This window comes from Rattus norvegicus, chromosome 8, assembly GCF_021556685.1.
Source record: "Rattus norvegicus strain SHRSP/BbbUtx chromosome 8, alternate assembly SHRSP_T2T, whole genome shotgun sequence".
Lineage (NCBI taxonomy): Eukaryota > Metazoa > Chordata > Mammalia > Rodentia > Muridae > Rattus > Rattus norvegicus.
Genome location: NC_141541.1, coordinates 118,086,320 through 118,102,672, shown reverse-complemented (window position 1 = coordinate 118,102,672; position 16,353 = coordinate 118,086,320). Strand labels below are relative to the sequence as shown.

The 16,353-nt window shown below is 53.1% G+C and overlaps 1 protein-coding gene across 11 annotated transcripts in view; it reads right to left on the bottom strand.

Moving 5' to 3' along the window:
• Positions 1-2: 2 nt before the first annotated feature.
• The window catches only part of Scap (SREBF chaperone), a 54,726-nt gene continuing 38,375 nt past the window's right edge, over positions 3-16,353 (bottom strand). For all 11 annotated transcript variants that reach the window (XM_087561461.1, XM_087561469.1, XM_087561462.1 and 8 more), the window contains 20 exon segments: positions 11,965-12,122; positions 11,133-11,353; positions 10,845-10,950; positions 10,195-10,367; positions 9,746-9,872; positions 7,795-7,907; positions 6,694-6,788; positions 5,985-6,083; positions 5,632-5,850; positions 4,588-4,964; positions 3,917-4,105; positions 3,633-3,834; positions 3,444-3,559; positions 2,836-3,349; positions 2,675-2,760; positions 1,310-1,392; positions 1,045-1,211; positions 803-883; positions 487-693; positions 3-409 (listed from right to left, as the gene is read on the bottom strand). In XM_087561461.1, coding sequence (XP_087417587.1) covers positions 164-409; positions 487-693; positions 803-883; positions 1,045-1,211; positions 1,310-1,392; positions 2,675-2,760; positions 2,836-3,349; positions 3,444-3,559; positions 3,633-3,834; positions 3,917-4,105; positions 4,588-4,964; positions 5,632-5,850; positions 5,985-6,083; positions 6,694-6,788; positions 7,795-7,907; positions 9,746-9,872; positions 10,195-10,367; positions 10,845-10,950; positions 11,133-11,353; positions 11,965-12,122 — 3,579 coding nt within the window. In that variant the 3' untranslated portion in view covers positions 3-163.

Sequence of the window (16,353 nt, the reverse complement as noted above, 5' to 3'; positions counted from 1 at the left end):
AATGTGGTTTTTTAAAAAAAGTTTATTATTACAGTCAGGAGACAACAGTTCTGAGTCAGCTGCAAAGATGCCTACCTATTGCCTCCAGTCTAGGTCCAAAGAGTTGCAATCCCCAGTGCCCCACCTTGGGATGGGGGAAAGGCATAGTGCAGTTGACCTGCCTTCAGTCCAGTTTCTCCAGCACAGAGGGCACATACACTAGGCTGAGCTCACTGCCAAAGTTGCAGACAATGGCAGCATTGTCCAGCACCAAAATCTGCCGGGCAGGCTGGGCTTCACTGTTCTTTCCCAAGTAGACTGTCTGTAACAGGTCCCCATAGTTTAGGTCCCAAAAGGAGACACATCCCTGGCCGCCGGTCACCAGAAGGTTATCAGAGATGACACCCAAGCTTGCACCACAGCCCAGGTCCTGGAGGCAAAGCCAGAAGAGGTCTTGAATGTGAGTGCGAGTCCCAAACACCAACACCCTATGCCCCGCCCGCTCACCTGCTGAATGGAGTACAGCTTGATGCCTGTGCTTCGGTCCCAGATGTTGATGAAGTCATCCAGGCCACTACTGATAACACAGGAAGTGGTACAGGTGAGGGAGGTGACATCTCCACGGTGAGCAAATGTATGGCTGACCCGGCTGCCTGTTAGTACATCCCACAGGCAGATGGCTCCATCTTGTCCTCCACTGGCCAATACCATGGTCTGGGGAAAGAGGCCCAAAGGAACTCAGTCACAGGCCTTTATCAACAGTGTCCCCATCCCGTTACCGTTCCAGGAGGCAAACCTCACAGCCCCACCACAGGTCCCTTACCTGATCAATGTACACAGTTGTGATTGCCCCCGAGTGGCCCTGCAGGGTAAAGAGGCAACACGAATCCTCCAGTCGGAAGACCTAGGACAGGGAGGACAGGTTCTGGTCTCTGGGACTTGCCAAGGTGCTCTGTGCTTTAGCCAGGAAGTGCTTGCTGTCATTCCTCTAGGATTCCTCTAGCTTGGTCCCCCTGCTCCTTACCCCCTCCAGCTCACCAGTACCCAGAGATCAACAATACACACTCTCAGAGTATGGTCTTGGCTCCCTGTCACCAGGCGCCCCGCTGCTGCTCTCAGGGCTGTGATGGGTTTCTGGTGTGCACAGGGGACTGTGTGGGTCAGGTGACAGGCCACAGTGTTGCTGCTGCTGTACACAGGCGAGGAAGGAGAACTGCCTCTCCCTGGGGTCCCTAAGGAGGACAAGCTCAGTGAGTAGGTTCTTAAAAGGCATCCTGCAGACATATTCCCCAACCCATACATATTGCCTGCTGGCCCCAGGCCCACTGACCTCTGAACTGCAGGGGGCTGAGGGAAGTGTGGGTCTCCAAGGAAAAGAAATCGAGGGAACCGTTGAGCCGAGCAGCTACAATCCTAGAAGAGGACATGAAAGACTCTAGCCTCAAGCTATGCACAAAGTGCCTTAAGAAGACGCTAGAGGGGTTGGGGATTTAGCTCAGCGGTAGAGCGCTTGCCCAGTTCCGAAAAAAAAGAAAAGAAAAGAAAAAAAAAAAAAAAGACGCTAGAGCTGGAGGGTGCCAGTTACCACTCAGCCTCTTTAAGTCTCTCCTTTCTGTAAAATGGGGCTTAACAGTCCCCACCTCGGTTGTAACAGTTAAATGAGCTAACAATCTATAATGTGGTGTCTGTGTCATAAGAGCACCGCTCTGCAGGGGGCCGGTTTCAGCTACCAGCACTGACACGTCAACGCACAGTGACCTGGACGTCACCCCAGGGATCTGACGCCCGCTTCTGATCTCCACAGGTACAGGCTCACAGTGCACATTCATACACACAGGGAAGAACAACAGAACAAATCTAAAATAAGCTTTGAAAGGACAGCAAATGGAGGGAGCTTTTAGGGTTGGAACTGGGTCAATTCTGAGGAAGGGAAAGGAATTCAGGGTGAGGATGAGCCATGAAGCCACCACAGAGTGCTGCTGTAGTCTGCGACATGTCAACTTGAACCTGAGTACACAGTCTACGTGTTTCCTTTATCCACCTAAGATTGTCTTTGTTCCCAAGAATTTCTAGGCACGAGCTGCAGACAGGCAGGAATATCTGCAGTGCGTCCTAAAATCCTGTCCCAGCAAAGGCAGTGTGATCTACACCTTCTGCCCATCACCGCATCTGGGACTCCACGGTGCACAGGAAGGGGTCGTCGGGGACTTTAAAGGCCAGAGACATGGGTATCTCCCAAAGCTAGAGGACAAGTGATAGGGAAGGATTCCCAACACACTCAGGGACCTGACAGAGTGGGCCCGGCTGGGGGAGAGTGGAGCAGGATGCCTGCCTGACAGGCACAGTGGTGGCAGGAAGAGATAGATGGCAGCGGACAAAATGGAGAGCGCCAGAGTTCCCCCAGATCACCCCACCAACCCCTGCAAAAGTCTCCCCTCTCTAGCTTGGATGGTGAGCCGCTGTCTTAGAAGGGTAGAAAGAAAACAGTATACTCTGCGTTACCCTATGCCTGGCCCTGCTACAAAGATTTCACATTTTTAAGGTGGTCACCCCTTGAACCATCCTTATCAACCAGAGACTGAGTAAATATAAGTCAAATCCCACACCAGGCAGAGGCCTCAAGCCTCAGATAGTCGTCTGACCTCACAAATTGGGTGAAACATGGGGCTGAGGCAAGCAGCCAGGTAAGTCTCACCTCCTGTCTAAGAAGACAAGGGCTGTGATGCCTGAGGAGATCTCCTCATTGCTGCAGCAGAGCACGCCCTCAATGGCATCCCACACCTGTGGAAACAGGCTGTGAGCACCCACTCCCCGTGGGAACCCCCCAGCTAGGGTGTGGGCAGTCACTCGGCCCACCTCCAGCCGGCCGCCGCTTCGCCCAACCACGATGAGACTGCCTTGCAACTCTAAGCTCCAGATGGAACCGGCTGTGCTGGGGGCCCAGGCCAGAGGGGGGGAGCCCTTCTCGGGAGCAGTCCCCTCTTCTTGAGAGGCCTGGGGCAGGGGAGGTCCCGGGGAGGGTGGGCGCAGGGCCGACATGTGCACAGCAGCCAGGCCTTCCTCTTGGTACACACGCTGCACCAGACGGCTGAAGTCGTAACCAGAGTCTCTAGAGCGGCCACAGCCCGCCCGGTGCCGAGGCTCGGGCTGAGTGGGCTCTGGGGGCGGCTGCACTGAGAAGTTGGTGTCGATTAAGCAGGTGAGGTCTGGCTGGTCCCCAAAGAGGGAAGGCGGTGGAGGCCCTCGAGGGCGGCGTCGCAGCGGAGGGCTGTCGCCAGGCTCTTCCGGGCTAGCTTTGCCCCCATCAGACAGTCTTTCCCAGTTCTCCTGAGCTTCAAAAGCTCCGCCTCCGCAGCTGTCCCGGCGTGGCCTGGCCAGGTCGAGGGGCACAAGATATGAGCTGAGGGCAGAGCTGAGGGCAGAGCCTGCGAGAGTGGGCAAAGGCTGGGCCAACCCACGCTTACCCAGGGCGCGGGATGCGAGTGAGGCAGTCCCCGGTCTGTGCATCCCACACGCAGACTTGGCCAGCCAGGCAGCAGCTCACCAGGAGCATCCCATCGCTAGCCAGACACTCGATGTCCTGTGTGAGGGTGCTATGTTGACAAGGGCCATGGCCACGCCGACCTCTGTCCGCCCAATCCCACCCCACTCACCATGAGGTGCCCTCGCAGCACCAGCGGCACTATCTCCGTCTCAGGCGGTGCGTAGCCATAGTCATCGCAAGGCAGCTCTCCGCGCCTCCGCCTGCCCGCACCACCACCCGGCTGCCCGTAGTTTCGCGGGCAGAGCACCCGGTAGAGGCAGAGCAGCAGCAGCACTAGGACAATGCCCGCTGCCAGGCCAAGTGCAGCCACCCTGTGCGGGACAGGAAAAGTATGAGCGGAGGGTACCCCAAGACCAGCTCTACCCTGACCCACTTGTCTCACCAAGGCCTTACTTGTACAAGGTAATGTCGCCATGGGTCTGTGTTCCACCTGGCCCCTTAGGTCCGGTCTCCCACAGGCCAGCAGGCAAAGGCTCTGGTGGGGCCCAGGCAGTGCGGCCATCCTGAGGGTGTCGCCCCTCCAGAGCCTCCCGTGGATTCAGGTGTAGTGTGACAGGGATGACAGGCAGCAGGCTGATGTACCTGTGAGTAGGCAGTGATGCCCTGCCTTAGTGGGGATGCACTCCTAGTGTAGTCTCGCTGCCTGCTGTCCCCTTCCCAAACCAGCTCTGGTACCCCAATCTTGTTACTTTCCAGCACTAGCAACCTAGCACCCATCAATGCATCTAATTCTGCCAAGGGGAAGAGGGGCAGGCAACCTTTAACTCCTAAGGGGCCACCCGCCCAGTGTATCTGCTTGGGGCGCTAGCTAGTTCCTTTCTTTCTTTCCTTTTTTTTTTTTTTTTTTTTTTTTTCATTTTTTCGGACCTGGGGACCGAACCCAGGGCCTTGTGTTTGCTAGGCAAGCGCTCTACCACTGAGCTAAATCCCCAACCCCGCTAGCTAGTTCCTGAATCGCTGCCCCCATGCAGGATTCCTCTGGTTTCCTCTCACCTAGTAGAGGAGGTGCTCTGGGGACGCTGAACTGACACCACAGAAATGACAGCTGGCACGGCTCAGCTTACCTTTTGGCCAGTGTGATATTATAGTAGTTGAAGAGTGTGGGCCAGTGGCGGAAGGACAATTTCCTCCACAGCTCCTCATCCTCGGGCCCCCAAGTCACCTCTGGGGCTCGGCTGTCCTGGACGCCCTCTGCTGGAACGGCATGCTCAGGCAGCTCACCTGGCAACGTCTGGTTCTCTGGCAGTTTAGGAGCATCAGGTGGGAAGATGGAGAAGGCAGGGTCCGGGTGGCTGGCAGGCAGCACTCCACTAGGCACAGGCATGGGCCCCAGGGAACCCTCACCCAGTGGGCTCTGTTCTGTCACCTGGGCAGCGAGGTAGGTGCGCAGCCCTGCCGGGTCTGTATATACCAGGATGCCAATCCAGACAACTGTACCAGCCTGCAGTGGGGTGTTGGGTGCTCAGTAGGGCCTTGTGGGCAATGGGCAGCCCCAGGCCCCAGCAGTCTTGGCTCGCACACTGGAAGGACCTGGATGTGCAGGTAGGACATGGCCCCCAATCTGTACTTTCTTTTACCTCCCCAATTCTTTCACTACCACCACATCTGCAACAACCTGATTCCCTTTCCAGTGGCTAGAAACCACTGGAACCCCTTTAATTTGACAGAACTTCCCAATCTCTTCAGCGCTGGGCCCAGAAAGCTGACACCATTCCTTGGTCAGCTTGGCCAGAGGGCCCAGGTACCTAACCTACTGCAAACCTTCCAAAGGGTCTCAGTGTTACCCCCACCCTGTCCCTTAGGTGCCTGGGAGAAACGCTGCCACCTCAGGCCAGGACATTCTACTGTCCTCTGCTGCTTGCATGCTGCATGGAGGCTGACTAACCAGGGCCCAGGGAAACACTGACCGTGCAAAGTGACTTTATCCTGGAGAATCTCTGTTCTGGGCCCCTCTAGAGAGAGAGCTCGTCCCCTGCTGACCCTGGGACTACTTCCCCTCAGGCAGGCCAGAAGTTACTTGTCAGAGGGCTCAGGAAGAAAGGCTCTGCAATGCCACCCCTGGGATCTGAATGCCATCCCTCGCAAGGCAGAACAGGGGTGACAGGTACCATGATGAGGCGCTGTGCCAGGCGAGTGCGGGCCAGGAAGTAGATGACACGCAGCCTTTTGGGAAGCCGCAGGTTTCGGAAGGAAGATGGTTGCAATGTGATGGTGTGTGGTGTGGACGGCCGTACAGCTAGCTGTCTCTCATATCGGGCTGGCCTCCCCACAGGCTTGGCTGAGGGCAGGCAGGACTCAGGGGGCAGCCGCTTGTTCAGGTCTGCTAGCTGTTGAGTGCACAGAGATGGGGTCCCAAGTTATTCAGAGGCTGCCTGCATGGGAGCACTGCCTGTCTGGGGGCCACATGCTCTCTCTGACCTTCTGAACAAACCAGCACCGAGCAGGACTCAGCCACTCTTACCTCCATCCGGCGAATGTCGATGGACAGCACGGTGGTGAAGAACAGCATCTGGAGGAAGAAGTCAGACACCAGGCCCACCACAGCAAAGAGGCAGAACTCCTGCAGTGAACACACAGGAGGCATGGTGGCTGCACGGTCCCCAGAACTAGCAGGGCAGAGCAATGGCCAAGGAAAACATTCTTCAGCTGTGCTTTCTGGAGACTGGGAGCTGACTAGTAGGGTAAGGAGAGCTGTTCACTGGGGAGCAAGGCAGCGCCTGCATACTTTGCTCCAGAGTGGCCTTAGAGGGTGCTTTTCTAGGCTCTTCAAGTCCCTTGAGAAAGGCATAAGGGAACTGTAAGCCGCCAGCATGCTCCCTAAAGAGCCTTTCTGCACAAGCCCCAACTTGCTCATTGTGCTTTTCTGGTCAGTTAGCACTGAAAGAGGAGGATTCTGCCCTAACATGGGAAAGGGTGGTTTGCATCCTACATCTGGTTAAGGAGCAGGACTTGCTCAAAGTTAAGTTTTCTTCCCCTGCCCTTATTTGAGATCTCTGACACAGCAACATGGATTCTATTGAAAGCCTGCATGAGATGACAGGACACACCACACAGACACACAGACACACACAGACACAGACACACAGACACACAGACAGACACACACACACACACACACACACACACACACACACACACACATGCCCCATATGGCCACCCTGAAGCCTTACTTGGATGGCAGGCACAAGGGTGAAGTAGCCAATGAGGATGATGCCCAGTTCAGTTGCTACGTTCTTCATGATGGACCAGCTCTCACTGCTTAAGCCTGCACAGGGAAAACCGAAGTACTGAGGCAGTGAAGGGCAGGGAAGAGCGACATGTCTACTCCTGACCTTGTAGTCCTCAGAAGGACAGAGGCCTGAAGAGGGGGTCCGGCCTCTGGGCAGCCATTCCACTCAGTGGGCAGACTCTAGGGAGTCAGCACCATGGTGCAGCTGCTACAGAGGAAGGTGGGGTCCAGCAGAAAAAGGGAGAACCAGGGTGATGAGAAGAAAAGCCAAGAAGACAGCCCAGTGCTTTCTTGTTTTAGCTATGACCACATCCACTCCTGACCAGCAGAGCGATGGCAGAGCTAATAGACTCGTCCTCGTGCCGCTCTTAGGGTTAGGCTGCCATAGCTGTCATATGAACAAGACTCTATTTACACAAAAGATTTTGCCTCATCTCTTTATAACCCCACACCCAGGGCAGAGTCTAGAAGCACAGAAGTTCATCAGAGGAAGGTGGAATGAGTGTAGTCAGTTTCTGGTTACTGTCACAGACATAGGCCTAGGATAAAGAACCTAAGACATCTACTTCCTCTTAGCAGGACAGGGTGGTGTGTACCTTTAATCTCAGCACTCAGGAGGTAAGGATGGACGGATCTCTAGGAGTTTGAGGCCAGCCTGGTCTACATAGCAAGTTCCAAGCCAACCCAGGCTAACTCTGAGAGGCTGTTGTTGGGTTGTGTGGGTGCATATGTACACAAGTATGTGTAGAGGTCACACCAGGGACTGTTCTTCAGGAACCTTGTATTTGAGACAGAGTCTCTCACTGGCCCACGGCTCACCGATTAGGTTAGGCCAGCTGAGGGGCCACCTATCTGTCTCTAGTACTGGGATCACAGCTGCGCTGCACTGTGCCTGGCCTTTGCATGGGTCTGGAGACTGAACGCAGGGCCTCATGTCTGTGCAGCAAGCACTCTACTGACCGAGCTATCACCACAGCCCTAACAGACACATTTTGAGGGTTGGGCCTAAATATAAGAGGGACAGCCCATTACCCAGTGTTACCTTGTGCAATTCGAAGCTTCACCTCAAGGTCCACTGGAGTTGATACCACTGACTTGGTGAGCACCAACACATTCTCTAGCCCAATAACCACCACCAGATATGGGAAAATCTCGCTGGGGAACAGAGGAAGAGACAGTAAGAGATGGCAGCACGACCAGGTCTAACATAGGGTTAGTTCTTATAGGCTTGAGCCCTGGGAAAGCTGTGGGGGCTTCCAGCCTATATATAATAGAGGCTGCCAAGTGGCTTCTGTGACCTAGGGAAGGAACCTTCTCTAATGTACCTTTATCCAACAAGGTTCCTTGTCTACACAGCCTTTGGCCCTGAGGCAGACTCCAAAGCTTTGCTAAGGGGTCAGCTAATGTCTCTTGTCTCTTCTACCCAGCAGAGAAGGGAAACTGGGAAAAGCCCACTAGAGAGCATTGCTGGCTGCTACCAGAGCCCAGCCTTCCTGATCCCCCACACTAGCCTCCAATGGCTGACAGAATAAGCATGGAGCCTACATTTGTCACTCCAGGCCAAAATAGTCATCTAAATGGGAGGGATGGCTACAGCCTGAATCCTTCCACCTCTACTGAGAAGCCATGTCTTGAGAGGAGTAACTGTCCCATAAGGCATCTGGCTGCTGGCTGAGCCCTGTCCATGCACACAGAGCTCTGAGAGTGCCTCAGAAAAGGAAGCCAGCAGCCCAGAACACGAACCCAACAGGAGCCATACAAAGTAGCTCTTCTGCACAGCTGCTGACTCCCTTCCTAGGCCTTGGGTCTGATATCTAGCACTAGTTTTTCCTATGACTGCCTGAGAAGTCAAGGTCAGGGACGACCAATGGGCCAGTCCATTAGTAACTCAGGCAGGGCAGCCACAGAGCCCAAAGCCTGAGGACAGACATAGGGAAGGGCTTCTGCACTAAGATTTTCTGAGGAATGAGGGGAAAGGAACATCAGTGAGGAATGGGGGGGAGCGATACCTCCCCATACACTGACAACAGGACTCCACACTTACTCTATCTGGGGATTTAAATCTTTTAAAAAAAAACTTTCATTATATTCATGTATGTATGTGTGTATGTGTGTATGTGTGTATGTGTGTATGTATGTATGTATGTATGATGTATGTATGTATGTATGCATACATGCACACAGGTGTCTCAGGATACATGTGGAGATCAAAAGACGACTTGTGGGAGCTGGTTTTTTTCCTTCCATCAAACAGATTCTAGGGATTGAACTCAAGTCATCAGGCTTGGCAGGAAATGCCTTACCTACTGAGCCACCTTGCCAGTCCTCTTTTAATAGTGAGGAAGACATGTATGCTTCTTTATTGCACACCTCCAGACACAGCCCTTAGAGAGCAGTGTCAGGCTGCGGAGGTAATTCAGTAGTTAAAAGTGCTTACTGCTGGGTTCGGTCCCCAGCTCCGAAAAAAAGAACCATAAAAAAAAAAAAAAAAAAGTGCTTACTGCTCTTACAGAGGACCTAAGCTCAGTTCCCAGCATCTATACCAGGCTCACAACCCCTGTACCTTGAGCTCCGGGGGCTCTCTGCAGGTCTCCACAGGCACCTCTATTTGCCTGCATGTTCCCTATGCCCCACATATTAAAAATAACAAAAATAAATCTAAAAAATGAAAGTGTGCATGTAGATTTAAAAATATAAACAATAACATCTATATATACACATATACCATACATATGCAAATATAAATATTCTAAAAGCACACAATGTATATGTACACATATGTACAAACACATACATGCATATAACTACATGCTCTATATAGAGAAAGACATGGCATATTCATATGCTTAAGGAGGGGAAAATGAACTCTTCAGTGTCAAAAATAATAAGGCAGACATTGCATAACAACAAACATCTAGTCCAGGGGTCGACAGTGCCCAGAGGTGTGTGCAAGGGGCCTGCCTGATGGCTCACCCTGGCCCTGTGAGACCTACCCGCCATTGAGTGTGGGCGTCAGGCCGAAGAGAGTGCAGAGCCCCACAGACATGAGCAGCGAGCTAAGCACTGTGACCACGGCTGCCAGGGCGAGGCCCCACTTGGACTTGACCATGTCGATCTTGCCTAAAGAGCAGAGGGGACAGATCAGGGCAGTACCTCCCCCAACCCCTGGAGCCCTTCTTAACTCAGCTCCTAAGAATAGACTGTGCCATCGGTCAGGGAAGGGAAAGCTCCTGCTTAGCCAGAAGAACAACAAGAATGAATGCTTCCAGTCTCGTGGACACGCACACCTTTGGGAGCTCTAACCCCAAATTCTCTTCCTCAGAAGCCCTGAGAATCTATAGGGAACGGAGCCTTAGCTCCAGTGCCCGGCAGATATGTTCTCGGCTCCGGGCCATGTCTGACAGCGGGAAGTGGGTGTTGGGAAGCTCGTCTTGAGACCTACGTGTGGAGAAGTAGATGTAGGCAAACAGGATGATGTAGGTGGTCACGAGGGGGATGAGCTCGGCAATGCCAATCTCCTCTTTGAAGTGCACATGCACCAGGTTCTCTGCTCGGAGGCTGCAGTTGGGGCTGGGGTGCAGAAGCATGAGCCGGGCACGGAGGCTGCTCAGAAACCTGTGGATAAAAGAGTCCCTGAAGGGGCCCAGCAAGGTCTCCTCCTATCAGCTGACTGGAAGCTCCTCTCAACATCATTCTGTCTCCACAGGTTCCAGAAGGATGACAAAGCTGCAAGCCCCCTTTCCTGACCTATCACATGGCTCCAGATGCCAAAGGCCCAGAGGCACCTCAGGGGCTCTAGCCACTTGTGGAGAGCTGCCTGCAGTGGCTTGACACAGGCTGCATGGGGCTCAGAAGTCAGCGGAGACCCCTGCCCAGGGCCAGAAGAAAACACCAAGCCAGGGAGGTTGTCACACCTGCCTCAGCTCCCTTGTTCTTAGTCAGGCCTGAGGGCCATCCTCATTCAAATGATCAGATGCAATTCTTTGGTATATAGAACAGACATTTTAATAGGAAGCCTGGGGCCATGCTGGTCAGAGAAGCAGATACTCAAGGCCAAGTCTCCCACTGAGCTTGGGAGCCTGAGCGCCTTACTTGGCATGGTAGCGCTGGAAGACCAGGGTGATGGTGTATGAGACCATCCTCTTCCTCGTGTAGAGGCTGACCCCACTGTACTTCCCAGGAACACCGAACAGCAAGTCTGTGGGCAGAAACAAGCAGACACTGACAAAGCAGTGACAGTCACCGCTACAATACACGGTGGCAACTGGGCTGCCCAGAACCCCTTCGCTACCCTTATTCTTAGACTCAGGAGGCAACCCTGCACTAGAGCATCCACTGAAGGAGACAGTGGCCACACTCGGTCCTGAATGCTGAGGGTACCTTTGAGTGTGGCTGATGTCTGTAGGGTTTTAGGCTCATGCTGATGGATGGTTCCAATGATGTCAGGGTCAGCATGGAATCTTTCCCAGTCATTCTGCCAGAAGTTCCCAGGTGACAGCAGCAGGCAGCCATGTTCGGGAAGTAGGCTCCGGAGTTTCCTGAGGCCTGGCAGCAGGTCTGTCACCTGCAGGCAAACTTCCTCCAGGCTCTTGGTCCCTGAGCTATGCAAAGACAGGAGGAAGCCTCTGCTGTCTCTGCCAGCCCACTGCACTTACGGGGTCATCTGTCACCAGGCTCCCAAATGCTTTATCCCCTGCTGTCTCCATGGAGCCTGGTGACAGGGCACTGAGGGGAATGCTTCCAAGTATTCATCAAGAAGACCATGCATCTGTGCAGCCCTCGGAGTGCACTGGAGCACTAAAGCTGTCTCTTCCCCAAAAGGCATGTGTGTGAGCATGCAACCCCCCCCACCCAACACCTGAGACCATTTTAGTGGCCAAGAGTGAGAGCAAGAAAATTTACGGCTTTCCTTCACCAAAATTCTTGTCAAAGTCATGAGCTAACTAAAACCTTGTGAGGACTGTTGAGCCAGCGTGTACCGGAAGGTCCCCCAGGCAGAGAGAGCACTTGCTGACCTCAGCAGAGCACGGGGCAGGAGCCAAGGGCCAGCTATCGCTCAGCTACTTCCCTGCTGTCACGAAGGCTCACCCACACCCACTCTGTGGGTTGTGAGGGTGCAGCATCAAAGGACCCCAAGAACTGCAAAGCTGGCTGAAAAAAAACTAGAGCTCCCTTTGACACTCGGAGCTGGGAGTCCCCGAGAGAGGAGTACCTGTCTCTCAGCACATGGTTCCGGATCTCTTCCACCAGTTGGAATGCTCGGGACAGAGGTGACCGGAACACATCTACTGCCAGAAGGTTTCTGTGCCAGGGAGACACTGATGACTTCACGAATATCTGCTGGATGTATGCCACGGGGGCACCCACATACTGTAGAAGAAATAGGACAGGACAGAAAGGATGCACTGAGCATGTGCTATGGGGAAACACTAATTAGGTATCAGGAAAATATCCCTTGCTCCCAGGCCAAAACAAAGCTCAGATTCATTTTCTGTGTTTTCTGGTTTCTGTCCATTACGCCCCATTACAACAGAGATGTGTGTCTACAAGAGAGATGTCTGGTCTATCACACTACCCAGCCTAAACCATTTACTGTCTAGCCCTTTACCAGAACATAGCTGCTGGCTGCACCAGACTCCAGGCTCCAGGAGGTGCGTAGCTGCCTCAGTGATATACAGACACCGAGCCACAGAGTTATTACTCTGTAGTGTGTTTTACAAAACCAAGCCCAGGGCTGGAGAGATGGCTCAGTGGTTAAGAGCACCGACTGCTCTTCCAGAGGTCCTGAGTTCAATTCCCAGCAGCCACATGGTGGCTCACAACTGTCTGTAATGGGATCCGATGCCCTCTTCTGCTGTGTCTGAAGAAGGTGACAGTGTACTCACATACATGAAATAAGTAAATCTTTTTTAGAAATTAAATTTTAAATTAAAAATTTAAAAAAATAAAAAGTTGAGCCAAGTTTCTGGGTGGGTAGGAGATACATGATATCATCTGAACAGTTAAGAGGCAGGGGCAGGACTGTCCCAAGTCTGAGGACCAGCCTGGTTCAAACAGCAAGTCCCAGGCTAGCCAGGCACACAACTGTCTCAACAACAAACACATTTCCAATCCTAGCTCCCAACTCCATGGTGTTAGAAGTGCTTCTGACCTGAGTCCTCACTGAAGAAAATAACAACTCCCGTCCTGTTGCATCCAGAGCTGTGTTCACCTCACACAGGAATGTACCTGAGCAGACACTCACTCTGCGGGGATGGGTTTGCTTGCTTGGGTTTTGTTATTGTTGTTTGAGGTGGGGTTTCTCTATGCAGCCCTGGCTGTCCTAAAGCTCAGTCTGTAGAGCAGGCTGGCCTTGAACTCAGAGTTCTGCCTGCCTCTGCCTCTGCCTCTGCCTCCTGAGTGTTGGGATTCCGGGCGTGCACCACCTCCCCACCCAGAGATGGTTTCCCCTCCTTCTACACATTTATTACTAACTTGTTACTGATTCTGTGTGGACATCATGTCATGCACCTCAATCACGCTCATTTCTCCATCCCTCCATATCTACCCTCCACCCTTACAACCTCCCCCCAAAAGAAAACAGACAAACAAAAAGATCTCAGTGTATCAAGGTGTGTCATACAGCACACTCTTTTGCTCAAACAGCTTTACTTGTAAATGTTCATTGCAATGAGTCATTGGGCTGGTTTGAGGCCTCCGACTTCCACCATATGATTAATACTGGATCCTCACCAAGACTCCAGGCATACTGCTGTCGCCCTGTGTCATGGAGATCCTGGAGCTTTGGATCTGCAGGACCTAGCCCTTAACAGGGTCCAGCAGCTCTCAGACCCAGGTCTGGGTGGTAGCAGAGTTGGTCAGCACTCCAGCTCTCCTGCACCCCTGTTATTGGGACCATCTCGCCAGGTTTGCTCAGTCGAAGGGTGGGGCCAGCTTTCCTGCACCCATACCCCAGGGCCAGCTCTATAGTGCAGCCCAGACAAAGTGCAGGCCACTCTCCTGAATGCTGCAGCCAACAAGGGACAGAGCTAACTCTGTGCAATCCTTAGACATCAATGTGGCCCCAGGCAGCAGCCCAGACTAGGGATATCCCCATGGCCTTTGGTGGTAACATGGGCCCTAGACACTGACACAGAATCCTGCTGCTGCAAGGCCATAGACCTAGACGTGGCCTGCTAGGACAGTGCCATAGCCTTAGGTGGGAGGCAGGCTACTTGAAGCAGGCTGATCCTGCCCCCCTCACGTCTCCAGCTCTGCTTCTCTCTCCCTCCCATCTCCCCACCAGCTCACCTCGGGCACTTGCCTGCCAGCCTGCCCACACCAGAATGCACTGCCTGGTAGCAGGAACACCTCTGGGTGTCTCCTGCCCACTCGCACCCACAGACGTGGGATTTTAACGGAAATAATAGCACTAAGCAGTAGGAAGGAGGATTGCTTGGGCAGTTCCATAACCAAACAGGGTATCACAGTGTCTCAGACTCAAGTCTCTCACTAAATGCTACACTTTTCTCACAAGAACTTGGTGTGTGCCTGTCTCACTCCCAGAGCATGCCAGCTAGTGGCCTCATAAACTGCTGGCAGAATGATAATCAATTCTTCCACATTGATGCTGACATCACTGGGACCAAGCTCGAACTGCGGATGGAAGCATTCACGTGTAGTTCCCCGTGACAGGCGCACCATGGAACACCCTAAAGTGTCGGTGTGTGAGCCATAGCTACACAGCTATGAGAACGGGGAAGGTGGGTAGGAGACAGGCAGGGAGGGCATCTGAGGACCAAGGGACACAGAGTAAGAAGACCTGGACAGCACAAAGGAACCCTGGCAAGGGAAGGGTCAGCTGGGAAACCTGGCTGGATCTTCTGGACTTTACGCCCAAGTACCCCTGAGGTAGAGGGGCTGTCTAATGAAACCAAGGTCCTGGAAGTCCAATGGCAACTAGAGAGAGACAGGCAGGCAGTCTAGAGGGAGCTGGCCAGGCCTGAGGGCTGAGGAGCTGCTTCCAAGCCAAAGTCTGCCCTACTTAGGGACTCCACAGGGCAGGTGGGGATGAGGAGAAAGCCACACAACAGGCTCCTGCGCTCAAAGGAACAGCCTGAAAGCAAAGTCATAATTTTGGTAGAGACGGGGTTTTAGGCTTAGTCCTAGCTGGCCTGGAACTTGTAGCAATCCTCCTGCCTCTGCTTTCCAAGTGTTGACATCACAGGTATGTGGCACTTAGTAGGGCTGTGAAGTTGTTTATGATGCTAGCTTAGAGAGGGCTCTGAGGCACAGCTAACTTGAAGCTGTCACTACTTTGTCACCTGGTTGGAACTGGCTGCCACAGGCTCTAACCTGAAAGCATTTCGCTGACTTAACTGAGGGACTCCATATTGCTCCTACAGATACTCAGTAAGAGCTCCTCTGAGGACAGAAGTTCTCCAGCCCCAGGCCATTGTACCAGAGATTCTGTGGGGAAGGAGAAGCAAGGCTGCTGAGAAGGCAGGCACTAACATGTGAGTGGAGATGAGGTGTGGCCAACCCACTGTGCAGTGAGCCTGGCCCGTGGGGGATGGGCTCACAATCCTCACTTGGGCCGGTGGGGGTGCACACCCTTAAGTCCCAGCACGTGGAAGGCAGAGGAAGGTGGGATCTGAGTTTGAAGCCAGCCTGTCTACAGGGAGTTCCAGCACAATCAGGGCTACCTAGTGAGAGCCTGTCTAGAAAAAACTAACTAACTACCTAACTACCTAACTACCTAACTACCTAACTAGCTAAGTTCCCTACCTGGTGTTCAAGTGAGAAACATGCATGGATGCAGATAGGAATGGTAGCGTACACGAGTGACAATGGATGCAGAAGCATTCATGGAACCCAGATCCCCTGAGCAAACAAAAGACCCCTTTAGTAGAGCAGAGTAGAGGGAGACAGTGGTGGGTACCCTTCAATTGGCCTTCTGGAGCTCATGTTCTTGGGCAACCCTGCCGCCTAAAAAGAATGCTTAACCTACTGACTGATTCTGACAGGAACCAAGCCGAAGTGAAGCCATCTTTGATTTAAGTTACAAACACTATAACAAATCCCCTATCTTCTGGGACCAACACCAGGTGAAACAAGACATCATGTAAGTCATTCTAGAAAGGATATTTAGCCGACTCTTACAAAGGAACTAAGAAGTTTGCAAGAAACCTGCAACCAGTAAGCCATGTGAGTGCATGTGGGAGTAAATTCATGCCCCTGGGTTGAATTCTGAGCTGCCTGAAGCCTGGGCTGGCAGCTGGACTGCAGTATTGTGAAAGACCCTCAACTAAATACCGAGGTAAGAGAACCAAGGCGAGGAGAACTATGGCATGAGTCTGAGGTCGCACACCCGATGGGGAGCAGATTAAGCCCACAGCTGCCTGACCCCGAGGAACAAATATTACAGCCAACCTGCCCAGGGAATGCCATACAATCGTGACACAGGAGACTCAGCCCAGCATAAGTCATACGGGAGAAGAGCTGAGATCCCGGGGAACAGTGGCCCCCACTGTCCATAGCATGAGATCTCTGCCCACCTTCTGTGTCCAGGGGCAGACCCACCACAAACATACACTGCTGGCCTTAGAAGCCTCGCATGGAA